This window comes from Armigeres subalbatus, chromosome 3 (assembly GCF_024139115.2).
Source record: "Armigeres subalbatus isolate Guangzhou_Male chromosome 3, GZ_Asu_2, whole genome shotgun sequence".
In the NCBI taxonomy this organism is placed as follows: domain Eukaryota; kingdom Metazoa; phylum Arthropoda; class Insecta; order Diptera; family Culicidae; genus Armigeres; species Armigeres subalbatus.
The window spans coordinates 126,156,184-126,183,507 of record NC_085141.1 but is presented as its reverse complement, the minus strand read 5'-3'; the positions used below and the strand labels follow the sequence as shown (position 1 = coordinate 126,183,507).

General features: G+C 41.7%; 1 protein-coding gene across 1 annotated transcript in view; it reads right to left on the bottom strand.

Annotated features, from left to right (window-relative positions):
* LOC134226450 (tubulin alpha-1C chain-like) overlaps positions 1-10,863 on the bottom strand; it is a 29,882-nt gene extending 19,019 nt beyond the window's left edge. The window contains exon 1 of the mRNA XM_062707226.1: positions 10,585-10,863. Coding sequence (XP_062563210.1) covers positions 10,585-10,596 — 12 coding nt within the window. The 5' untranslated portion in view covers positions 10,597-10,863. The remainder of the gene's footprint in view (positions 1-10,584) is intronic.
* Between the last annotated feature and the right edge of the window lie 16,461 nt (positions 10,864-27,324).

Genomic DNA, 27,324 nt, shown 5'->3' with positions numbered 1-27,324 from the left:
AATGAGTTATTGGCTGAATACTAAATGATAATGAAATGATAAGTTCAATCCCTGGGCGAAAGAAAGATGATACGAAAAAAAGAATATCATCAAGTGGGCACGATTTTCGTTTATTTCCAGGTCCGTTCTATAGAAAAGAGTTGATGAGTGAGAAATATGTTTCACCACAACATTCGAAAATCGTTTGATTTTGTATCATCGAAACGGGAAGTAGAAACCCTGCAGAACTGTCTGAAGGGCGGAAGTAAGGATTATTTGGGTACCTATCATGGTTTTGATTTCACATTCGAATCGCAATAAGAAAAGATTTTCTATAAATCCCTACTTTGCCCTATAAAAGATTGAACCACATGAGACTAAGATCATAAAGCCTAAGATTAGAGAAGACTGCAAGTAAAAAGTATCAAATGTTTGAAACAGGTTAGCAAACATTTATTAACAACCGTACGATGGAATTAGAATAATGGCTGAGGTGCAAAAAAAGAAAATATAGAATAAAGAATCAAGAGTAAAAATAAAAGAGGAATAAGTAGAAAAAAAAAACTAAAGAATAAATGGAAATAAAAGAATAGAAATATTTTATAACATTCCCCAGAAAACCACACCACAGAAATCCGAGAAGAATAAAAAACTGTTTATGTCCACAAATTAAAATTAAATCTTGTCAAAATGTGCCATATCCCTTTTTTATATTTTTTGAAGATAATCCCTTTCGCATAAGCATGAACATGATTATTATGGTCCTACAATTCGTAGTTGCTACTCCGTGATTGGCAAAAACTTGCGAAATTATATAGCGAACAATATAAGTGGGACTTGGGGCTCGTGTTCCATTTCAATGTACACGTTTCGGAAGCTCATATATGTATGTTCAGTAGGGTGCCAATGAAATGTATGGGAAAAAATTTGCCATCGAATTTCAAAAAACGAAAATGCTCACAACTTTCATTACCCCAAAATATGACCCCATGCAAAATTTGAGCTCAATCATTTGACATGATTTAGGGGTGTCTAAAATTCATCAAAATTTTTACCCATGAAAATTTTCCCTTGGGGGGCACTATGGGGAACAGGGTGGCCATTAATCGGAAAATTTACTATCTCCAATTTGTCTAATTTATATATCATATGAAAGTATATACCCCAGATAAGAGAATCGGAAAATATTGGAGCGCTGTGTTTATGCAGTCAAAAGATATAGGCTGGCGAAGTGAAAAAAGCTGATAAAAATAAAAAATCATTACTTACTTTGATTTGTATGTTATGAATCTTAATATACAAATCAAAGTAAGTAATGATTTTATGAAGTCATTTTTTCCCCAAATATATCATTTCGAAGCTAAAAACTTTAGCTTTCCGATAGTTGTGTTTGTTTTGCACGCGAAATTTTATATCAAAAAGTTGTAGAAGAAAAACTTTAATTATCATAATTCTTTGCTATAAAATGGTCCCGCAAACCTAATGTCCCCAAATGTCCTCTCATCTGTAAATGGGGGATTGAAATATAACCCTAGTACCACCTTTTAGTGAGTGATTTGCTTGCGCATATTTGCGCTTTTACGAGAACGCTGCAATTAAAGTTTTCTTAAAAAATGTGGGTTTTCTTCTCTATACCTCGTAATTATTAGTTAATTAACAATATTATTACTAGAAATATGGTTGTTTGCTATTTTATGCATGTTGTATTGGAAACAAACAAAAAAAAATTTAAAAAAAAATTTCGCGTATGACATTTTTTGAAGAGTTAACGATGGCCCTTAAAGGGTTAAAAAAAGGTTCTTAAATATTCATTCACATAATATATATTGCATAGAAACAGTTTTCATTGAAAACATATTTTTGGCCGCCCATTTGTATGAGAATTCCCCATGTGGGGGGCCAAAGGAAAAGTTAAAAATCGATTTTCTGTTTTTGATGCCAAATGACTTAAAAATGCATGAAACGACGAGATCGGATGTTATCTGATTTTTTTAATCGATTTTTTCTCTTAGAACATTTTTGAGAATTTTTTTCCAGATGATAAATATTTTTTCATCGAATTTTAACACCAGACGAAACGCAAACGTTTTTGTTGCCAAAAATATCCCCCTATGCAAAATTTGGGCTAAATCGGACATAATTTAGGGGAGCTCAAAATTAATCAAAACTTTTTTTTCTCAAAAGGGGGAAATTTTGTTTTTGTTTTATGATACCAAAGGACTCAAAATGCATGAAACTTTGAGAATTAATTTTTTGAAAAAGACTACTGTTTTGGGACTTCGAAGAAATTTCTTATGGCGAAAATAATTTTTTATCGAATTTAAAAACCGGACGTTACGCAAACATTGTTCAGTCAATAACAACGCTGGCCACGTTTTCAAGGTCATATAGGAAGGTGCTTGTTTTGACTTTCGTGATTACTTGAGTTCGAGATCATCTCTATATCTCCACGATTGTCTTAGGATAGGCTATTGTGTTGCTTACAAAGAATGTTCCTTCTGGATTTACTTCGGAAAGCGATACGATATATGCGGTGGGATGTATGAAATAGCACTGAAAATGCTGTACATATATCCCAATGACTGTAAAATGTTGCTCTATTTTCAATATGGATATCATAAATGTCGATCAGGGCAGCAGGGACTATGTCCAAGGGCTTGACGATCCCTCCCCAGGCCATCTGCGAGTTGTGGGGCTTGCCTAGGATGTGGTGGGGTTTGACAGTGGGCCCTGTTAAATTCCTATAAAAAGCTGCATGTATCCACAAGTAGGCCCCACCAAAGCGACCGTGTGCCGCTCAAAGCGCACAAGCCCAAGTCCTGGTGGTAGGTGGGACGCTAAACGGCCCTGAAACGACGGCCCTCCGACGAGACAGGAGGTTTGCGCAGGCCCAATAAGCCGCCTGGAAAACCAATAATTACGAACAATATAAGAGATAATGCGACTCGATATAATCGGCAAAGACCTAGGCGACGAGTAAAGGATCACGATTGATAGCTTGGAACATGGCACTATGGTCCAGGATACAGATTTACGCGGAAAGATGCATTTCACGCCAAAACCATATTTTTTAGAAAAAACTGTTGTTCTACAAAATTGTTCGAAATAATAAGGCCATCATTATGGTGGAACCAAAAAATAGGGTGGCCCATCATATAAAAAAATTAGAAATTTTTTTTTTTCATTTTTTGGAATATTGACATGTTATGTTCTACAAAGTTGTAGCGCAGCTTATTCCAATCAATTTTGCTAAAAAAAACTTTTTCTGTAGCTCTTAATTTGGCTGATTTAGAGCAATTTTACCTAATTGGATTAGGGTGTACCTCACAAAAACAGTATTTTTGATCTACTTTTTTTTTGTTTTAGATTTCTCGAAAAAATCGTCTTCAGGTGACTTTTAGAGCTCAAAAAAATGCAACTTTTGATGGGTAGATATGCTCAATATCTTCTACCGATCAAAAGTTATAATCGTTTTTCTGTCAAAATTACATTTTTTTTCATAAGTTGATATCTCCGGTTAGGGCAGACCAAAAAAATATGTTAACAGTGCGTTTGAAAGAGAAATTCATATTCCTTATTATGTCGAAAAATTGGAGATATGTTATTTTTTATCTCAAGTTTTACCAATTTTACTAAAATCATGTCTTTCAAAAAAAAAATTATAACTCGACAATGGAAGAAGATACAGACGATATTCTTATAGCAAAACACGCGTTTTGGAAAGCCCTAAAAGTCTTCAGAAGGTGACATTTGTGAGAAATGAAAAATAAAAAATCTACAGCTTTAACACTTTTTATAAGTTTTATCATTATCATCGTATTGCAAGATTTACGAGAAAAGATGCATTTTCGGCCTAAAGCATACTTTTAAGAAAAAAAATTGTTCTACAAAGTTGTTCTGGATACTCGGGCCCTTATTATAGAGTTACCGAAAAATAGGGTGGGCCATTTTATAAAAATGTGAAATTTTATTTTTTTTTATTTTGCGGAATATGGACATAAAATGTTCTACAAAGTTGTAGCGCAGCTTTTTCCAATCAACTTTGCTATATAAACTTTTTATGTAGCTCTTAAGCTCACTTGTTCAGAGTAATTTTACTTACCAGAATTAGGGTGTCCCTAAAAAAAACAATATTTATGATCTGCTCATTTCATTTTTTATTTTTCACGGATGTCATCTTCTGAAGACTTTTGGGGCTTTCCAAAACGCGTGTTTTGCTATAAGAATATCGTCTGTATCTTCTTCCATTGTCGAGTTATATCAGTTTATTTGAAAAAACATGATTTTAGTAAAATTAGTAAAACTTGAGATAAAAAAATAAAATATCCCCAATTTTTTGACATAATAAAGAATATGAATTTCTCTTTCAAATGCCGTGTGAACATATTTTTTTGGTCTGCCCTAACCGGAGATATCAACTTATGAAAAAAATTAATTTTGACAGAAAAAAGATTATAACTTTTATCAGTAGAAGATATTGAGCATAATTAACCATCAAAAGTTGCATTTTTTTAGCTCTAAAAGTCACCTGAAGACGACTTTTTCAAGAAATCCAAAACAAAAAAAGTAGATTAAAAATACTGTTTTTTTGAGGTACACCCTAATCCAATTAGGTAAAATTGCTCTAAATCAGCCAACAAGAGCTACAGAAAAAGTGTTTTTTAGCAAAATTGATTGGAATAAGCTGCGCTACAACTTTGTAGAACATAACATGTCAATATTCCAAAAAATAAAAAAACATTTTCTATTTTTTTTTATATGATGGGCCACCCTATTTTTTGGTTGCACCATAATGATGGCCTTACTATTTCGAACAATTTTGTAGAACAACAGTATTTTCTAAAAAATATAGTTTTGGCGTAAAATTCATCTTTCCGCGTAAATCTGTATCCTGGACCATAGTGCATGGAGCTGCAAGTCGCTGGGTTTCGCAGGTTGCGACAGGATGATCTACGATGAATTACATCCCCGCAACTTCGACGTCGTGGCGCTGCAGGAGATTTGCTGGACAGGACAGAAAGTGTGGAAAAGCGGGCATCAAGCGGCTACCTTCTACCAAAGCTGTAGCACCACCAACGAGCTGGGAACCGGCTTCATAGTGCTGGGTGAGATGCGCCAACGCGTGATTGGGTGGCAGCCAATCAACGCAAGGATGTGCAAGCTGAGGATTAAAGGTCGTTTCTTCAACTATAGCATCATCAACATACAATGCCCACACGAAGGGAGACCCGACGGCGAGAAAGAAGCGTTCTAAGTACAGCAGGAGCAGACATACGATGGATGTCCACTGCAGGACAACAAAATCGTCATCGGTGACATGAACGCACAGGTAGGAAGGGAGGAAATGTATAGACCGGTCATCGGACCGGATAGTCTGCACACCGTATCGAATGATAACGGCCAGTGATGAATAAACTTCACAGCCTCCCGCAGAATGGTAGTCCGAAGCACCTTATTTCGCCGCAAAAATATCTACAAGGCCACATGGAGATCACCTAACCAATAATCGGAAAACCAAATCGACCACGTTCTAATCGACGGTAAATTCTTCTCCGACATCACGAACGTCCGCACTTACCGCAGTGCAAATATTGAATCCGACCACTACCTGTAGTATGCCTGCGCTCAAAACTCTCGACGGTGTACAACACGCGTCGAAGTCGGACGCCGCGGCTTAACATTGGGCGGCTACAAGACGGTAGACTAGCCCAAGAATACGCGCAGCAGCTGGAAGTGGCACTCCCAACGGAGGAGCAGCTAGGCGCAGAGGCTCTTGAAGATGGCTGGAGATATATTCGATCCGCCATTGGAAGCACCGCAACCGCTGCACTTGGCCCGTTTCCCTCGGATAAGAGAAACGACTGGTATGACGGCGAATGTGAGCAGTTAGTGGAAGAGAAGAATGCAGTATGGGTGAGATCGCTGCAACTCCGCCTGAGGGCGAACGAGGCACGATATAAACGGGGGCGGAACAGACAAAACTAGATTTTCCGGAGGAAAGAGCGCCAGCAGGAAGATCCGGATCTCCAAGAAATCCAGGAGGAGATTGGCAGGCTGAAGAACAACAAAGCCTCTGGGGTTGACCAACTACCAGGAGAGTTGTTTAAACACAGTGGTGAGGTACTCGCTAGAGCGCTGCTTTGGATAATTACAAAGGTTTGGGAGGATGAGGATCTGCCGCAGGAGTGGATGGAAGGTGTCGTGTGTGCCATCTACAAAAAAGGCGATAAGCTGAATTGTAGCAGCTACCGCACAATCACATTTCTGAACGCCGCCTACAAGGTACTCTCCCAAATTTTATGAGGGTCGACTAGCACCAATTGCAAGGGAGTTCGTGGGGCAGTACCAGGCGGGTTTCATAGGTGAACGCTCTACCACGGACCAGGTGTTCGCCATTCGCCAAGTACTGCAGAAATGCCGCGAATACAACATGCCCACACATCATCTATTCATCGACTTCAAAGCCGCATATGATACAAACGATCAGGACCAGCTATGGCAGCTAATGCACGATCACGGGTTTCCGGATAAACTGACACGGTTGATCAAAGCGACGATGTATCGGGGGATGTGCGTAGTTCGAGTTTCAGGGGCATTCTCGAGTCCCTTCGAAGCGCGCAGAGAATTACGGCAAGGTGATGGTCTTTCGTGTCTGCTATTCAACATCGCTTTGGAGGGAATAATACGAAGGGCAGGGATTGACACGAGTGGTACGATTTTCACGAAGTCCGTCCAGTTATTTGGTTTCGCCGACGACATTGATATCATGGCACGTAACTTTGAGAGAATAGAGGAAGCCTACATCAGACTGAAAAGCGAAGCATCAACACGTCGAAGACGAAGTACATGATAGGAAGAGGCTCAAGAGAGGTCAATGTTAGCCACCCACCAAGAGTTTCTATCGGTGGTGACGAAATCGAGGTGGTTGAAGAATTCGTGTACTTGGGCTCACTGGTGACCGCCGATAACGATACCAGCAGAGAAATTCGGAGACGCATCATGGCAGGAAATCGTACGAACTTTGGACTCCGCAAAACGCTCCGATCGAATAGAGTTCGCCGCTGTACCAAACTGACTATCTACAAAACGCTTATTAGACCTGTAGTTCTCTACGGACACGAGATCTGGACGATGCTCGTGGAGGACCAACACGCCAGTGTTGGTAAAATCACTCATAAATCTCAATCAACGAGCGCTCCCGTGCGAACGAAATCGTCTGCGATTTTAAAGGAATGCATCACGCTTGAATTTTTCATGCTAAAACGCGTCATTTCACTCATTTGCCAAAAAATTATTTTGGTTTAAAAACGCATTTGAAATTAATTTGGGGGCAATTTATTGCTTATACATAAAAGAGTGTCTAATATTTTATGCGACAAACGTCAATTCACTGTTTTAACGAAGGAGAACAAAAGAAAACCTACGATGATTCAAATGGATGATTCAACTCATCCATGAGTTTTTAGGTGTTGAGTTGGGTGCGTTTCAACTCACGCTTGATTTGAATCATCCATGAGTTTTGAGATTCTGAGTTTTTACCAACACTGCAACACGCACTGGGAGTTTTCGGAAGGAAAGTGCTGCGTACCATCTATGGTGGGGTGCAGATGGCGGATGGTACGTGGGGGAGGCGAATGAACCACGAGTTGCATCAGCTGCTGGGAGAACCATCCATCGTTCAAACCGCGAAAATCGGAAGACTGCGGTGGGCCGGGCACGTAGCCAGAATGTCGAACAGTAATCTGGTGAAAATGGTTCTCAACAACGATCCGACGGGAACAAGAAGGCGAGGTGCACAGCGGGCAAGGTGAATCGATCAGGTGGAGGACGATTTGCGGACCCTCCGCAGACTGCGTGGTTGGCGAAGTGCAGCCATGGATCGAGCTGAATGGAGAAGGTTTGTATGTATTGCACAGGCCACTCCGGCCTTAGGCTGGTAATGAATAAATGAATCCACTTATAAAACGTGCAACCAAATACGCTACGGAACTCCCTCTGATTGGAGAGCACTTATAAGAAGAGACTCCAAATAGCATTGGTTGTATGGTGGTCAGTCTTGTAAAATGTCATCTGCATGTCATTTGACTAATTTGTTCATAGCTTTCTACAGAAGCCAAATTTACTTCATAATTTTAGATGTACTCATAACGCTTGAATAAGGGGCCCTCCTTAGCCGTGCGGTAAGACGCGCGGCTACAAAGCAGGACCATGCTGAGGGTGGCTGGGTTCGATTCCCGGTGCCGGTCTAGGCAATTTTCGGATTGGAAATTGTCTCGACTTCCCTGGGCATAAAAGTATCATCGTGTTAGCCTCATGATATACAAATGCAAAAATGGTAACTTGGCTTAGAAACCTCGCAGTTAATAACTGTGGAAATGCTTAATGAACACTAAGCTGCGAGGCGGCTCTGTCCCAGTGTGGAGATGTAATGCCAATAAGAAGAAGAAGATGAAAGATAACGCTTGAGTCGTGCTATCTTTTTGTCCAAGGGTACATTGTTCTAAATATAACATCTGAGGCTGGAGAGTGAAATCTATCGAAAATGTCACGTGTCATTTGACATAATGTCATTTGAATGACATATTGCCTCCCGCGCCCCGGATTACATATTTACAGCAATGTCGTGTTAGAAAAAGTTGTAAGCACATTTAAGCGTTACAAGTTCGTCGTACCTCATAAATTGATAGCTTACTACTGAATAAAGTTCTGGGAAAATTATACAAACGAAAGCAAATGACATTTTACAACACTGGTGGTGGTTGCAGTGGAAGATTGCAAATCTCAAGGCCCATGGTTCGATTCCCACTTGGTTTTTGTGTTTTTATTTTCACTGTCTTTACAGAAAAACAAGTGGTGTTGCTTGGTTATTTCATCATAGCTCCCATCACGCTGGACGAAATAAAAAAAGCTTAAAACGAAACGGCTGCTGGGAAGAATGAATCCCTCTAAAAATTGAGGGGTGTTTGACTGTACAAAATAAATCCACCTTGTGGAATAATCGGGACGAGAAAATAAACACCTTTGAGCTGGCTGTATATTCTATTTAACTTTTCAGCTAAATGGATCTCTCTAGAAAAAAATAATAAAACCGTATTAAAAGTAGTAAAACTGATGCCGTCAATTGAATTTTCTGGCACCCTTAGAGAGAGACGATTTTACTAGATATAATTCAGTCTCCATTGTATCAACCCATTGCTTACTTACAGCGCATGACTAATTTATGTTATGTACCTTCAAGAAAATAAAAAAAAATATTGCAATTTAGGTGGCAGTGACTTTCAACCAGCAGACTGATAAAATGCTTCATTTTCCGTTGGGGATCAAATTTTTTTTCGCACAGCTATGTCAAACAAGTTGAGATGCATCATCAGAACCGGGGCAATTGAAGCTTTTAAATAAATTTATCATGAAGTATAGCCCCCCGAATCAGTTCGTTATCGTAACAGCGATAGTATTCAGAGATGATAGGCAAGACATTTTTTTTTCATTTCGCTTTGGATTCAATCCCTGGCTAGTAGATAACAGAGAGAAATAACAAAAAAAAATGCTTGACAAAGCTATAATAACGTCTCAATATATGCCATATCAGAAATCAAACAATATTTTTACAAAAGAATCAAGATTCATATAAGTAAATAGTAAGGGGCCCTCCTTAGCCGTGCGGTAAGACGCGCGGCTACAAAGCAAGACCATGCTGAAGGTGGCTGGGTTCGATTCCCGGTGCCGGTCTAGGCACCGGATTGGACTCGACTTCCATGGGCATAAAAGTATCATCGTGCTAGCCTCATGATATACGAACCCAAAAATGGTAACTTGGCTTAGAAACCTCGCAGTTAATAACTGTGAAAGTGCTAAGCTGCACCAAGCTGCGAGGCGGCTCTATCCCAGTGTGGGGATGTAATGCCAATAAGAAGAAGAAGAAGATAAGTAAACAGCTAGATGCATTGCTTAAAGAAAAGAAACACATGAAAAAATAATAATTGAGTATTAAATAAAACTGAGCTTTGAGATCTTCATCTTCATAAGCATAAGCATAAATGGAACATGGAACAAACATTTTTGTATCGAGTGACGACAGATGGGTTCCAAGTTTTGATGTATGTTAGAGCAAAAAGATTTCCATGACAAATGAAGCACAAATATCACCTGGGCATGTTTTGTATTTGATCATATGATATCAAATATTTGCGAAGAGACGCCCTGCTAAAAAAATAGAAGTTTTTTTAAACCATTTTGATACCTAGCTTTCTTAAATATTTTGATACAACATATTTTTTGCTCGAAAGTTCACAATTCAGTCATTAATAATGAGTATTGACAGAAAAAAAAACTAACGTCGCGAGCTACTTTATTTGCTTTAGTTTTGACACAACTTTGAATTAATTAGCATTTATGACATGTTCTTTCGAAGCGCTATCGATCATCTGATCACATCCAGGCAGTTTCGGTTTCGACTGATCGTCCATGAGAAATGCCCGAAATAAACAGCCTCCCAATAATTCAATGCTTCGCCCGGAACGACGGTCTCTGTAGTGCTACGTGACCTTACGTTCAAACAAATGCTGCCTAGAGCTGGGCAATTCAATTCGAGTTGTATGTACTTACACTTTTTGCCATCCTCCCGTGAATCGATGTTTAATAACGTCTTATGACTGTGGCTTATTCCGGCGTCCGCGTTCTGCTTCGGATTTCTTCCTGTCTCAGTCACTCACGCTTCTTGCACTGCAAATTTAGAACCTGCCGCCTAAATATTTACTTAACTAACATACCGTCTACGAAAATTTGGATGATTAGCATTTTTTGGGCCGGCTTGCTGTGATAAATTTGCTGCTGTTCGGGCCAACGCACACCTGACTGAAATCGGACATCTTTGCCAGAACAACGCTCGTGCGGTCACCCTGGAATAGGTGGAAGGCAGCATATCGTTGAAAATGATGCCGAGTTCAACTGTTTCCAGTTGAAATTTCTGGATCCGTACAAAAACAGTACCAGACGGAAATTGCAAAGTCATTGTGAATAATTTTCTCTACGCCAAATGATGCAAAGAAATGCCAATAAACGCACACGTCCATGCGATTTGACGCAAGTTGCTATTTGGATAAAAAAAAGGACCTTTCCCGAGAAAAACTTGAAGGCAAAACGATTATTTACTCTGGTTGAGATCAGTATTGGTCGTTTCAACGCTTGAAATATAAAAATTGGCAGTAAACAAATCAAGATATGAAATCCAATTGCTATTGGCTTGAGCCAAAAGAATTTGAGATGTTTCATAATACCTAATTACTAATTACTAAAAACCCACATGATAAAATGTTGGCAACATGTGTCATAAAAAAAGTTATATTTTTAATTGGGATTAAATTTGTAGTTACCCAGCATCCAAATCTATATTTTCATTAAAGCTTATGATTTTATATGGTAACATGAAAATTTTAAACATGTTGCCAAAATCGAATGAGGTCTCCAATATATTGGCATGCTAAACAGCAAAATATGTTTAATTCAATATGCTCTCATTAGATTGTTGAGCTGCGCTCGGGTCTTCGTTTGCCCTGAAGGGTCGTGACTTCAGAATTCTTCTACGGCTTTGGCAGGTTTAATTTGATTGGTAGAAGTTTTTCACGACCTTTTTTGTATTTCTACGTTACTATTCGAACTTGGCCTATCTTGCAACAGTTTTCTACACATTATAATCTTATCCAGATATATTAATTCACTAAATCCATCTAGAAAGTGTGAAACGATCTCCAGAACGACAGCTTGCTGACACAGAAACATACCTTCTAAGCATGAACAGTTTTGTGGACTTTATACTTCGTCGGCATTGATTGATTTTGTTTTTCTGTATAGCATCAGTGACGTCAATCAATCCATTAGATGATCAATTAGTAAAATCTTACGAATGGAGTGACGAATTGATGAATTGTTTGCGAAAACATATCTACACAAGGTGCACTGAAACATCCCGCACTGGTCTTGCGTAAGGTACACCGGGGACATGTAGTTTCATATCTGAGGTAAGTGAAAATCGATTTTTTCTTCGGACCTTCAGAAGCTATTAATCGCTTTTGTTGAACATATATTTATCTCATCGCAAAACAAAAAATGCATCACCAATCTCGTCGCTTTTTTTGCTGACATGTGTGCCCACAACTGAAAAATTTATTAAAATAAGGAACAAATGAGTTTCTTTTCCATTGCTATGTTTTTGTACATGCTATGAGTCCAGAAGTAGTAACCCCTACTACTAACAACATAAAGGGAAACACAAAGCATTAACATAGAACATTTTTACTGGGTGTGGGTGTGGGTAAGTGTTCAAATAGTTTATTTATTCTCTGCAAATCGTAATAAATGTGATAATCAGGCCCTATCATAGTGACCGTGCGCCGCTCAAAGCACACAAGCCCAACAGCAGTGCCAACCGGCACATCATACCAGTAAGATCCTGATTATGGTATACTGGTCACGGCAAACGACATTGGACGATTCTCGGTTTTTGGATAGGATTAGGCGTATATGGGCTGACAGTCGAGCTATTCTTCACCTATTATTTAATTATACTATAGCATTACAAAAACAATCATGTATATGTATATGTACTAGTCTACGTTGGTTGACGAAATAAAATAAATAAATAAATAAATAAATATCTGTTTCCTGAGTAAAAAAGAGTGACATCTTTTTGAAATGGCAAGCCTCCGCCCCGGTAAACAACCTAGCAGGCCTCCGGTAACGCTCAACACCTGTCACCCGTGGATAGTAGGTTCAGATGCACCATTCCTGATTTACGCCGATTCGGCTCTGAACACGGTGTTATAAGGCACCGGAGTCAACCCTTGCATGGACCTCACTATTCACAAAGGCACCCATGGGATCACAAGAGGCGACTATCTACAACAGGTAGAGATAACAAATTCTATAAACAATGAAGGAGCAGGCGGGGCGAATGTTTTCGCAAAGAGTGGAAAGCTGCAGCGATCTCCAGTGATGTCGCAGGTAGCAGTAGCGAATACCAGCAGTACGGCCAAGGCTGCTGAGAATCAGGCGGTGTCCACCCCAAAATCGGAAAGAAGTGCTACTCAGGAGAAGATACAACTTGGGATGCCCAACCTGATGGAGGTGCGGAAGCGAGTCAACGAGCTCTATGACTAAGGACAAGCACAATGTTCACACGAAGATCAAGCTTCTAGTGACAAGCATCAAGTCCGCCGTTAAAGCTGCTGAGCACGAACAGAACGCGCTCAAAAGAAGAGCGGAAGCAGCTGAAAAAGCACTGAAAGATGCAGCGGAGCATACAACAGTCGAGGCACTGCAAACACCAATGAGCCCCCGGAATACTCGCACGGAGTAGCGAAGCAGGGACTCTCCAGGAGAGCAGAAAGTCTCGAAGAAGCAGCGGAACGTGCAAGATTGTGCTAGCGTACTGAAGGAAGACGTCAAGAACAGTGATTGGCAAACCGTGTAAAGTCAGCGGGAGAAGAGAAAGAAGCAGAAGGAGAACGTGGAAAAGAAGTAGGAGCAGAAGAAGAAAGGAAAACATCGCTCTTCTCGTGAGAGGGTCAAGGGGAACGCATTAATAGTCGAAGTGATCGACAAGACGACATACGCAGCGATATTACGGAAGGTGAGAGAGGACCCGGTGCTCAAGGACGTGGGTGAAAAAGTGGTGAGGACTAGGCGTACTCAGAAGGAGGAATTGCTGTCCGAGCTGAAGAAGGATCCTACGGTCAGGAGCTCAGACTTCCGGGAGCTCATTGCCAATGCCTTAGGTAGTGAAGAAAACGTAAGAGCTTTAACGCAAAAGGCAGTGGTCGAGTGCAGACACCTGGACGAGATCACTACGGTAGACTGAGGGATGCACTGAGCTTACAATGCACGCTGGGCGAAGTTCAGATGACCATTCGGCTGAGGAAAGCGTACGGTGGTACACAAATAGCAGCGATACGATTACGATGTGGACAAGGTGGAAGTCGGATTGTCAATGTGTCCGTTGAGACTCACCCCTCGAATCACCAAACAGATGGAGCGATGCTTCAAATGTATGGCGTTTGGACACCAGGCGCGAAACTGCAGTGGCCCGGACAGATCTGGTATTTGTAGGAAATATGGTGGAGAAGGACACGTCGCTTGGGACTACACGAAGCAACCAAGATGCCTGTTCTGCAAACCGAATCCCTTCAAATAACGGCAACTGGGTGGCGGATTCATCAGCGATTACGGCTATCCAAGTGATGGGAAAATTCCCTATTCAAGAAGTGGTAGACAGCTCTAGCGAAGGTTTAGTTGTCGCCAAAATCAACGGGATCTTCGTGTGTAGCTGCTACACACCCCCACGCTGGACTTTAGAGCAGTATAACCGGATGCTGGATGCACTCACGGAGAAGCTGATCGGCCTTAAACCCGTAATCATCGGAGGCGACTTCAATGCTTGGGCAGTGGAATGGGGAAGCAGTCTGACCAACGCCAGAGGTTACAGTTTGCTGGAGTCGTTGGAAAAGCTGGACGTCAGGCTGTGCAACGAAGGTATCGTTAGTACATTTCACGGAGACAGCAGGGAGTCCATCATTGATGTGACGTTTTGCAGCCTTTCGCTGGTGAGAAACATGAGCTGGAGAGTTTTTGAGGACTACACTCATAGTGATCACCAAGCGATCCGGCATAGTGTTGGCTACCAACGATTCGGAGAAGGATAAGGACTACCGGGCGAAGATGAAAGACGAAGGACTTTGACAAGGTGCTTTTCACTTCGAGTTGACAGCGGCGTAACAAATCTGGAAGCAGATGAACTGACGGAAACGTTAGCGAGGGCTTGCGATGCGTTGATGCCAAGGAAACTGGAGTCATTGGACAGCCGACGCCCAATCTCTTGCCAATCATCGTGCTGCCTGTCTCAGGGCCAGGAGACGTTTTCAGAGGGCAAGGTCTGAAACGGTAAGAGAAGAGCGTAAGATAGTTTTCCGGGAAGCTAGAGCGGCTTTCAAACGGGAGATCAAAGTCAGCAAGTTCAACTGCTTCAAGCAGTTGTGTCAAGAAGCTGACGCTGATCCTTGGGGCAATGCTTATCGTGTCACAATAACGAAGATTAGGGGTCCAGCGACGCCAGCGGAGATGTATTCGAACATGTTGAAGATCAACGTGGACGGTCTTTTCCCGCAGCATGATTTTACGACGTGGAAGCCTACACTGTACGAAGATGAAGACCGAGTCACTATTGCAGGTATGCAAGTCTGAAAGGTCTGAAGATGAAGAAAGTTTCGGGTGCGGATGAAATTTCAAACGTGGCTCCAAAAACTGCGATATTGGCGTTTTCAGATTTTTTCAGGTTGGTGCTGCAGAAATACCTTGCAGATGGCTACTTTCCGAATAAGTGGAATATTCAGAAACTGGTGTTGCTATCAAAAACAGGAAAACCGTCGAGGAATTCAGCATCGTATAGGCCCATATGCCTGCTGGATACACTGGGGAAGCTTCTGGAAAGGATTATCCTTAATAGGCTGACGCAGTTCACGGAGGGCGAGATCGGCTTGTCGGAGAAGCAGTTTGGATTCCGAACAGGTAGATCGACGGTGGATGCAATTAAGGCGGTCGTTGAAGTTGCAGAGAAAGCATCCAAGAAAAAGAGGTGAGGCAATCAGTTCTGCGCCGTAATAACGATTGACGTCAAAAACGCATTTAACAGTGCCAGTTGGGAGGCCATCGCCGTAGCGCTGCATGGAATGCGGGTTCCTGGCTATTTGTGTAGAATCCTTAAGAGCTACTCCGAAAACCTGATTCTGGTCTACGATACGAATTCGGGGCAGAAGTCGATTAGGGTTACGGCAGGTGTTCCGAATACTTGGCCCAATGCTGTGGAAAGTCATGTGCAACGGAGTGCTAAAGCTGAAGTTGGCCAAAGGCATGAAGATCTTCGGATTCGCAGATGATGTCGTTCTAACGATAACCGGAGAGTCGCTGGAAGAGGTAGATACGCTGGTGGCGGAGACGACACACGCAGTTGAAAACTGGATGAATGGAGTCAAGCTACAGCTTGCTCACCACAAAATAGAAGTGATGCTGGTCAGAAACTGCCGAATCATACAGCGAATGCAGATTATCGTCGGAGAGCACGACATACCGTCTGTGCGGGCTTTGAGACATCTAGGAGTGATGATCAACGACCGTTTGAATTTCAACACCCAAGTCGACTATTCCTGCGAGAAGGCGGCTAAGATGGTCACTGCGCTTGCAAGGATCATGCCGAACGTCCGCGGACCGAAAGGCAGCAGTAGACGTCTTCTGGCAACCGTATCATCCTCAATACTTAGGTAGGCGTTCCAGCCTGGGGAGCTGCGCTCAAGACGAAACGTAATCGCAGGAAGTTAAATTGCGTGTTTCGTCTAATGGCCATTCGAGAGGCGAGTGCGTACCGAACCATTTCGTCAGAGGCAGTTTGCGTTATTGCAGGGATGATTCCAATCTGCATAACCTCAACAGAGGATATCAAGTGCTACCAACGGAGAAGTACCAGAAATGTGAGGGAGATGGTGAGACTGGACTCTATGGTGAAGTGGCAGCAAGAGTGAGACAATGCAGACAGTGGAAGGTGGACCCACCGGCTCATCCCCAATGTGTTGACGAGGGTGAACATGGATGGGGTGAGCATGGACAGGTGAACTTTCACCTCACTCAGTTCCTATCTGGACACGGTTGTTTCCGCCAATATCTGCACCGGTGTGGCCATGGGTCATCGCCATTCTGCCCGGCGTGTATCAACGTAGAGGAGACTCCAGAGCACGTGTTATTCGATTGTCCGAGGTTTGCGGAAGCACGTAGAGAAATGCCTGCCCTAAGCGTGAACAACATCGCAACATGAAGATACGTGGAATGCGGTAAGCAAAGTCGTGACGTAAATACTGTCAGATCAGCAGCGTAGATGGACCAGCAAATAAGCGTCGGCTCGAAGGAAAATCCAGCGCAGTTAGGCCTCGGGATCGTCGGGGCGCCGGTAAACCGGAAGCCTTCTGCCAACCGGAATCGTCGGACAGCCCTCGGCACTCGAACCGCTAACCTGCTGAAGACAGAATAAAGAAGTGCTTCGGATATGTACTGACGCTAACCGCAAGTCGAGCACATCTGTATATGGGCCTCCATATACAGATGTGCTCGACTTGCGGTTAGAGGCAGTGCAGGGCACCGCCAGTGCAGACGTCATCTACCACCGGAACTGTCGGACCAACTCTGCAACCCGAAGACAAAGTCGGTGCAATGCGCGAAAGCGTCCCCTGCGATAGCTGCCGATTCGAGTTAGGAAGTTTGTGGCACGACCGCCGAGGGATCGAGTCAACATAAAAGTGGATCTCAGCAATCCAGTCGGCGAACTAGCTAAGGGCTAGGGGCCGGAATTTTAGAAGAAGTGCATGAGCGCAGCCCCCTTCAACCTTTATTTTTTTTCGATGGAGAAAAATATTCATTCGGTCCACTTAGTGTACGAGAAAGGTAAAAACAATGACTTTTTTAATAATTTTGTAACGCAATGTCCGATAGGAACAATTTTCAATAACAAAATATGGAACCGGATTCCCCATTGGATGAATCTAATTGCCAGTAAATCAGACAATGCTTAATTTCCACAACCAGAAAAATGCAATGCTGTAAAACATTTATTAGCATTTTTTTGTCTAGAACATTTTCATTAAACCGATATAAAATCACAAAATATAGTAAATTACATCCGGGTAATTTCCTCTACTCATTCTAGAGAGCTTCGTTGAGTATTTAATTACCTAAACATACCAGTCGCACCACGTCGTTTCTGACTACTCCAAATACGTAGGTATATACACGCTAACTTCCACCTACTTAGTGACTGAGTAAAATTGTATTGCTCTCTCTTTCTATCCCACTATCCTTTCTGGGGCTGTTCGGCCACATTGAGAGTTGACGTAAAGTCAATGTCAACTTCTCCCCACGAGCAGCCTAGATAGCCGTGTGGTGTCGGCAGCCGGTTGTCTGGCTAAGAATAACGCTACGGATTGCCTGTTCCAGTGGTAAAAGTCCACCATACAGGTGATCCCTAATTCTTGGTGTGATGCGGCTTTATGCTTACCGTGCCTATGAATGAATGGTTAGGGGGGTCTAAAAAGAACCTAACCGCTAACGGAGCCTGTGAAGCACCAGGGCACCCTTCACAGTATTGAGCCCTTATTGCGCTAACCGGAGCTATGGCGTAGTTGACTTTTGCTTCTCCGGAATAATCGGCTACTCTTATTCAATCTCAACTTGAGGTTAAATAAGGGTGGGATTATGAGTATGTTTTTATTTAGTTTTTCATCTAATTGTCACCTATATGGATTCGCTTTATGCGTTTTTCACAGTGTACTCTGTGTTTCATCATTGACGTTCTTGATACGATACCGACTTGGTTTCATCGTTGCTGTTCACATAAATGTTGAAGTTGTGGAGTGTATTATCGTAATTCGTAATGGCTACAGTTAGGATAGCTCAAATCAATCTTCAGCACAAAAGAACAGCAACGATTAATCTTTGAAGACTTATGCAAAATGGCAAATCCCAAGTGGCTTTGGTGCAGGAACCCTATTTTCGCAAGGGTAGCTTCTACCTAGGTAACCTAGTGAACCCGGTTTTTGCTGCTTTCAGTAATGAAATGGCAAACTCTCGATCAATGCCGCGTGCATGTGTACTTGTTAACAATGCTATCGTTGCTACACTTATCTCTGAACTAACAACCAGAGATGTATGTGCCGTCACAATTGATGCAACTGGCGGAACCCCCGTCAGGAAATACGTCTATTGTTCGGTTTATTTACCACATGATGAACCATCCCCTACGGATGCTTTCAAACGAGTTGTCATATATTGCACTTCAAAAGGCCTTCCGCTAATTGTCGGCAGTGATGCTAATGCTCATCACATCATCTGGGGTAGCTCGGATATCAATCTGAGAGTCTCCAGCTTGATGGAATACTTAAGTAGTACCGAACTTGGTTTACTTAACATAGGCAATCGCCCAACCTTTATGGTATCTAATAGAGCAGAAGTATTAGACATAACTCTCTGTTCCAATAGAATCAGTCACGAGTTGTGTAACGAGCCAATAGTAGCTCGAATAAATCCATCCAATCAAGATTCAAAATTATATCGTCATCAACAGCGAATCAGTAACATCACCGGCAAAATTAAATTGTAGCCAATCAGATTTGTTTGCTAGGTACAAATCATTCTGGTCCCCGCGCAAAAGTATAAAAGTAGGGACCCAACACGTGCAAAAGCATCAGTATCGCTATATTCGTTGGACAGTAAAATCAAAAACCAAAAAGCAGAGAGAGATTCCCAATCCTATCCCAACCACTACCAGCGAACCGAGGAGCAAAGCCCCAACGAGGAAGCCCTGTCGTGCCAGACGCGTGACGCACGAGGTACCTGGTTGCCGGTACTCACGCTCAAGAGTACGCGGCCGCATTACGTTATTTCAATCGATTCTCGACTGCCGGTCCGGCTGGACCGTATCTGTCCCGGCCTTTGTTCAAAGGTGCGCGGGTTGTCATCACAGTGGCTTTGGCAGCTCCAGTGGTTCTGCGGTAAACCAATCGCAATTATCATTGCGCGAAATAATCAAAAGGCATTTCTGAATGCAATTAGAATAATTTTCAGAAAGAGTTAATTTTCCCCTCCTGTCTTTTGATAGGTCTCCTCTGCATGTGAATAAGTCCAACAAATTTCATTGTTACAACACAGTAATTAGTTGTAATTAGTGTTTGTGATTATCAGTACAACCGACGTAAGCAGTGAATTGATAATAGTTGTTATCATTGAGTGATCGCTCCTTTTTGCAACAGCACCAACAACGGTGGTCGGTTTGTCGGAGCTTCGTGCTGCCTCCAACCAACAGGCGTTCCCAACCAGTGACCCAGCAGCTACGTGGGAATTGGTGTGGCTTTGGCCGAAGAGTAATAAGTGTGCACACTTCAGTAATGATGCTATTTTTTGTAATTGCGCGTGAGTAAGTTAAGAAGAACATTAGGGTAAGTCAAAATTCCCGATACGGCCGTTTTTTGAAGACTTAGTAAAACTGTATCAACATGGATTTGATTGGTATATTTTTTTAGTAAATAGTTTTAAAATGAGTGAGATTGTATTATTTGTTTTTGAATTTTGATTGATTTCCTATTAATTGCTGTGCGATTCCACGACTAGCCGCAGAGCTAAAACCGGGAAACCAATAGAGAAAGTGAGGTTTTGCATCAGGTTTCGGCCTGATTGGCGCTAAAGCAAAACTTTTGGCAACGGAATCAATCTAGATTCGTGTCGTTGGATATTTTGTTGTCCCTAATTTGTGGTCCACCAAGTGAAAACGTTACAGTTGACGAATTGGCATGTGTCAGATGAGGAATCTATATCTGACCATCGCTACATCTATTTTGATCAGTTGAATGTTTCTTCGCAGACCTTGCGTTTTAAAAATCCCCGTTCAACCAACTGGGATCTCTATACAGAGTTGCTCTCGAAATTTCATGGATATCTACCATCCATTGAAACTCCTACCGACTTGGATGATGCCGTTGATACTACAACGTTGCATATCGTGGAAGCTTTTGAAGAAGCTTGCCCCTTGCGTTCTGTGAAAACCTCAAGAGGAACCCCGTGGTGGAATTCCGATTTGGCCAAGCTCAGGAAGCAGTGTAGAAGGAGTTGGAACAGACGCCATTCGGCAGGGACGGATTCTTTCAAGTTGGCTCGCAAAGCTTACAAGAAGGCTTTACGATCTGCTGAACGATTCAGCTGGTAAAACCTTTGTGCAAATGTTTCCAATTTGAGTGAAGCCACTCGATTGAATAAAATTCTTGCGAGATCCAAGGATTTCCAAGTTGGCGAAATTCGCAAGCCAAATGGCGACTACACTTCTTCTGACGAAGAAGCGTTAGAGCACTTATTTGATACACACTTCCCTGGATGTGTAGATATATCATCTTCGGATGTTCCTGATGTCTTTTCATGTAGTTATGGGTCTTGGGCTCAGGCTCGTAGAATCATAACTACTGAATCGATTCAATGGGCTCTTAATAGTTTTGCTCCTTACAAATCTCCAGGGAAGATGGGATCTATCCCTGTTCTTCTTCAGAAGGGTTTTGAGCATATCAAACATGTTTTGAAAAACATTTAGTATGCAGTTTCGCTACTGGGTATATTCCCATATCCTGGCGGGATGTCACTGTAAAGTTTATCCCAAAAGGAGGACGTGCTTCGTATGAAGAAGCAAAGAGTTTTAGACCCATCAGTCTGACCTCATTTCTTCTGAAATGCTTAGAACGTATTATCGATCATCACATTCGTGATGACTGTTTGGCAAACATGCCTCTTCATGTTAATCAACATGCTTACCAATCTGGAAAGTCCACCGTGACTCTTCTACACAAGGTTGTCTACGACATCGAAAAAGCATTTGCTCAAAAGCAATCATGCTTGGGTGCGTTCTTAGATATTGAGGGTGCTTTTGACAACGTGTCTTTCGATGCAATATTGGAAGCCGCACGTTGTCATGGGCTACCTAATATAATTACCAAATGGATTCACCAGATGCTTAAAAACCGACATTTCTACTCGACATTACGTCAAGCAGCGATTAGGAAATTAAGTGTCTGTGGCTGCCCCCAAGGGGGAGTATTATCTCCACTTTTGTGGAACCTCGTTGCAGATACGCTATTGAGATTACTCAATAATGGCGGTTTTCCTACCTATGGATTTGCCAACGACTATCTAGTATTGATAGTCGGTTTGTGATTTACTACTTTATTCGACCTGATGCAAAACGCTCTTCATGCAGTCGAAAGTTGGTGTCGCCAATATGACCTTTCGGTTAATCCCAATAAAACATCTATTGTACTTTTCACGGAAAAACGTAACCGTAATGGTACTCGTCCATTACATCTTTTTGACTCTGAAATCAATGTAACGGATCAGGTAAAGTATGTTTCTAATTCTTGATTCCAAGCTCTCCTGGACACCTAACATTGAGTTCAGAGTCAAAAGACGTGTATGGCTTTCGGCCAATGCCGACGAACTTTTGGTAAAACCTGGGGTCTTAAACCTAAATACATCAAATGGATTTACACAACAGTTGTACGACCAATTTTGGCTTATGGATGTCTTGTGTGGTGGCAAAAGGGTGAAGTGAGGACAATTCAGTCTAAATTAGGCCATCTTCAAAGGATGTGCCTAATGGCAATGACTGGTGCGTTCTCATCGACTCCCACGGCTGCTTTCGAGGTTCTCTTCGGCGTTGTGCCACTGCACTTACATCTCAAACAAGAAGCACTTTCTTGTACTTACCGATTATGGGTTCTCGGTTTCATGGAAGAGAATCCTGTAAACCGCAGTTCTACACACACTTCGATGATACAGCTCATGATTAATTGGGACAGAACTATCCTCGCTCCAAGTGATCTCACACTCGCTAGTAGTTTTCCTTATAAGACATTTTCAACACAATTCCCTTCGCGGGATGAGTGAACATCTGGCTATTTGGGGAGAAGTACGTCAGACAGTATTGTTTATTTCATTGATGGCTCCCTCCTCGAAGGTAGAGCGGGTGCAGGTGTCTACTCGCGTGAGCTGAGATTGGAACAGTCCCACTCACTGCGTAGACACTGCACTGTCTTTCAAGCGGAAATATTTGCCATTATGTGTCGAGTGCAATCCGCACTACAGCAGCACGTTATGGGCAAAAGTAATATACTTCTGTTCAGATAGTCAAGCAGCTATCAAAGCCCTCGCTTCGGCCAACTCAAGGTCGAAGTTAGTAATCGCATGTCGAACTCAAATAGAGGAACTGAATTCAGTTAATACATTGCACCTTATATGGGTACCTGGCCATTCTTCCATAGCTGGAAACGAATTGGCTGATGAGTTAGCTCGCACAGGAGCATCACAAGACTTTTTTGGTCCTGAGCCAGCTATTCCAATATCTAAGTGTTGGGTGAAGCGTTTGATTAGCTCTTGGGCTTCCACTCAGCACAAACGGTATTGGAGTAGTTTAGATTCATGTCGACAAACAAAATTGTATATCCGAGAGCCATCTCCGGTAGTAGCTAACTATTTAGCTAATCTGTCTAAACAGAATTGCAGTGTCTTAGTCAAGGCCTTGACAGGTCACTGTCGACTCAACTATCACATGGCAAATATTCAACGTGTTGAATCTTTTGTCTGCGATGGTTGTGAATCCGATTATGGAACTTCTTATCATCTGATATGTAACTGCCCAGTTTATGCGCAACTGCGTTTCCAAATATTTGGTAAACACTTACTAAGTGAAATTGACTACAGAAACCTGAACCTTCAAAGTATTCTGTTGTTCATAACCCGTTGTTGTAAGGAGCTATGAGCTTTGTACGTGTTGTATACGTTGTATGCCCTCTTCAAGGGTACCTTTCCCAAACTTCCCATTTTCTCCCATCCATATTTCCTTTCCTTTTTGTTCACTTCCTTTTCCGTCAGGTGCGTGATGAGAAAGGCTGTGAAGGCGATGGCACAAATCTCCCGAATTGAGGTGAACGTGCCCCTGGAGCCGACGTTCTGATACCTGAAGCATACCAGTCGCACCACGTCGTTTCTGACTACTCCAAATACGTAGGTATATACACGCTAACTTCCACCTACTCAGTGACTGAGTAAAATTGTATTGCTCTCTCTTTCTATCCCACGGAAATTTTACTCAATTTCCGTCAAAAGCAGGACAACTCAAAACTATGAGTAATCCTGCTTTTGACGGAAATTGAGTAAAATTTCCGTGGGAAGAAAAGAGATGGCAGTAGGAGTAGATGGAGTAGGTAAAAGTTAGAGTGTATGCCATCATATACACGAGGTTTTGTTGTCTTTCTGTTCACACAAATTCGCATGCAAACTTGCACGTACGTACCGGTGAGATTCAACGTGTGACGCATGCACTAGTAAGTACGACAAATAGTGATCTGCTGCTGTGTTAATTGATTATAACATTTAGTAAATCAATAATTTCTACAGCACAGGCAAGTAATAGTTGAGTACAGCTGGGCAAAATATGATCAACCATAAACGAATTTCAGCTTAATTCTCAAGTGCAATCATAAAATAAGGACATTGTCCAGAAGATGGGCAACACCACGCCTGAAACCGGTCGACGACAAGGTAATTTTTAACTCCCTTGGCGATTGTAAGAACAATAAGTGTTATACCTTGACTCGCGTCGCGTCTTTAAGGGCATTTAGCATCGAGTCCACATAATGGTAGTGGTTATGACTTCCTTACTAATACAGCCAAAGATTGCACTAAGATCGCGGAAAGTGAGAAGTGAAAAGAGAGAAGTGAAAATCCGAAGTGAGAAGTGAGAAATGAGAGGCGAGAGGTGAACAAAGAAAAGGGAAGAGGAAAAAAAAGAAGACGAAAGAAAGAGGAAAAAGTTGAACGGAAAATGAAAGAAGGGAGAAAGAACAAAGAAGAAGGAAGCATGTAGAAGGAAGAAGAAAAAGAAAAAGGAATGAGTAATAAGGGGGAAGAAAGTAGGATGATTGAAGAAGGAAGAAAGGAAGAAATATATGGAAAGGTCAAAGAAGCAGGAATTGAACGGTCGTGGGATTGAACATCGTAGGCATATGAAGCAGAAGAGGTAATTTATATGAGCATCGTGGGCTCTGGGGCCGTGTGGTTGGCGGCGTCAGTCGTCTAAGCGAATTTGCGTGCCATGAAGTGTGTGTGTTAGTTTTTCGGCCAAGTTAATAGAAGGCTTGTTGTCAAACGGAAAATTCTCCACTGGTCCACTGGGTGTTGTGGGAATGTCCTGTCCGTTGTCCAAATTCTAGGTAGGTATTCAGTCTGTGCGACCTCTGGTGGTAGACGGTGATCGTGTATTTTTTATGACCACCTTGCCCGTTATTCAATAATTTATGGTGAGAGAGGGCTCAAAAATGAACCAGACAGTCGAAGTGAGGCAACATAATGGGCTCCAATCCAGAAAGGGCGCTGAAAGCACCAATTGCCTACTCCCTTGAAGTGCCGTAAAGTGATTCCACGGAGAATTTATTTCGAACTTTCAAAATACAACACACTATGAAAAATTCATGTAAGTTTACATCTGAGTAGATCCACATAAATGGAGCAGCCTGATAGACGAACATTTATGTCTGATCTTAGAATAACATGCTAGCAGAGTCAAAAATTACCATGGCGTAAAAATAGGTTTCATTTATTTTTACGTCATGACGTGTAAATCGATAGATGGATTAGAGGAGTTTGGGAATTTTCCTTCATGTTTGCTTTGCTTCAAAAATGTATTTGTTGGCAATTTGGGATTTCACCAAAAAAAAATTAATTACATATTATTCTGAACCGAAAGTTGAACTCCAGCTTAAACATAATTAGTAATGTTTTCTTCACATCACTTGTATGCTTGTGGGCAAAATAAAAATAGTTTAAAACCAATATTTTCTGAAATTATACACGGATGATGGTAATTTCAGTTCAGAATGCAAACCATTTACTTTTAAGCTGGAAAATTCATATTCCTTTTAAGCAGATGATAAAAATGAAATCCTACAATGAAACATGTCTCTTTTTCAGTGAAATCGGTTCTAAAGACTTTCAAATAGGTGCCGTAGTCGAAGGATTTTAGGAAAATTTAAAAAAATGGCTATCCCAAATACAAACGAGAAAAGAGAAGCAAAAGCTACGAGACGGCAATATCTAGGTGGATTTTTCAAGGGTTTAGCGATTACTTTCCCCAACATGCTTTAGGGTTGAGACAGGCATTTTCGTCATAGTCTTGAAAACCAATAAAAGAGACACTTTTTTTGCAAAACTCATCCGTACCAAATCGTAAGCTCAGGAGAAACGTTCTACTACAGCGGAGTTATAGTAGAACGGAGCAAATAGACATTGCTTTCGCTGGTTTAGCCCCTACGACGATGGTCGGAAATACCTGCCGTGAACTAAAATATATGCCTAACCGTTGAATGCATGCTGACAACACTCTAGCCTTATCCAATACGTTTCAACTTGCTCCGGTGTACTTTAGTAAAACATTTGCAGTACTCGAAGAGGACTTCAACCAGCCAGATAGAAGAAGCACCCCACCATGCGTCATTACGTCGCACAATAATGCTGGCTGTTAGAAATAGGTACAATTCTGCTCGGTCATTAGCAATTATTACCGAAGAAAACCATCGTCCAGTGTCTCTCCTGGTGCTGCGGTAAATAACTTCACTTGATCTCAACAGAAGCAATGCTGTGCGGCCGAAGTATGAGTGTTTCTCGGTAGGCATTTTTTCGGCTGCGTAATTGTACTTCCGTGCCTACAATTAACCGGCCGTCTACAGTACAGCAATATGATTTTTTTTTTATGATTGTTATTTTGGGATGAGTGAACTTGCCCTTGACCGTCCTTACCAGTTTCTGGTCAGGTAGTTCTCGAATGAAGAATCTTACTTTTCGTGGAAGATGTTACCATATGTGCATATTTGCGGTTTGTTTGGTAGTCAGGTCTGGTTTGAACAAATTTATTAAACAAACAGTTACAGAATTATTTGGTTAGTTCATTGAATACAACTCATTGACATATAAATAAGAAGTAAAACGAATCTTCAATCATGACGAGAAGAAATCGGAAAGATACCATCATTGCCAATATTTTCTTTGAAAAAATACTAACAGTGGCTTGCAGGCAGGAATATTAATTTTTTCGCTACTTGGACAATGTAGGTACCCATCGTGCGCCAATACAATCTGATGCGAAAGACAAATACTCAAACTCCATTAGTGACGATGGACTATCCATTCGAATGTTGCCTTCGTTGGCAGAGGCAACAGAGTATTAAGAAAACATCGCAATCAAATGAACGATAAGTAATGGAATGAACAAAATTTAAATTATACCAGAGCCTATAACATCATAACAGCTGTGCCCTACTATTGACAAACTTCAGTTACATGTACATATGTTTGCCATGATTATGATCAGTCGTTGATATGCAACAGTATCAGATTTACCCAGATTCCTCATAGAATCAATTCAAATCTCTTTTTAAGTGGATTCGCGTATCAACTACTGTTACAAACCGGATGTATGAAACTATCCATTATCCAATCGCAAAAAGAGCAAATTATTCCCAAGGTTCAGAAAAGTAACGAGATGATATGCGAAATTTTTAATTTAACTTCTGGAAGAATTCACATAATCATGTTCCTTGACTCATATTCATAACATATATGAGCTTCCAAGTGTAATAATTCGGAATTTACCATATCGGGATAGGCAATACCGAAGACCGATGCAATACATTTTGTCCGACCAAGCAGCTGGCCACACTTCATTACGAC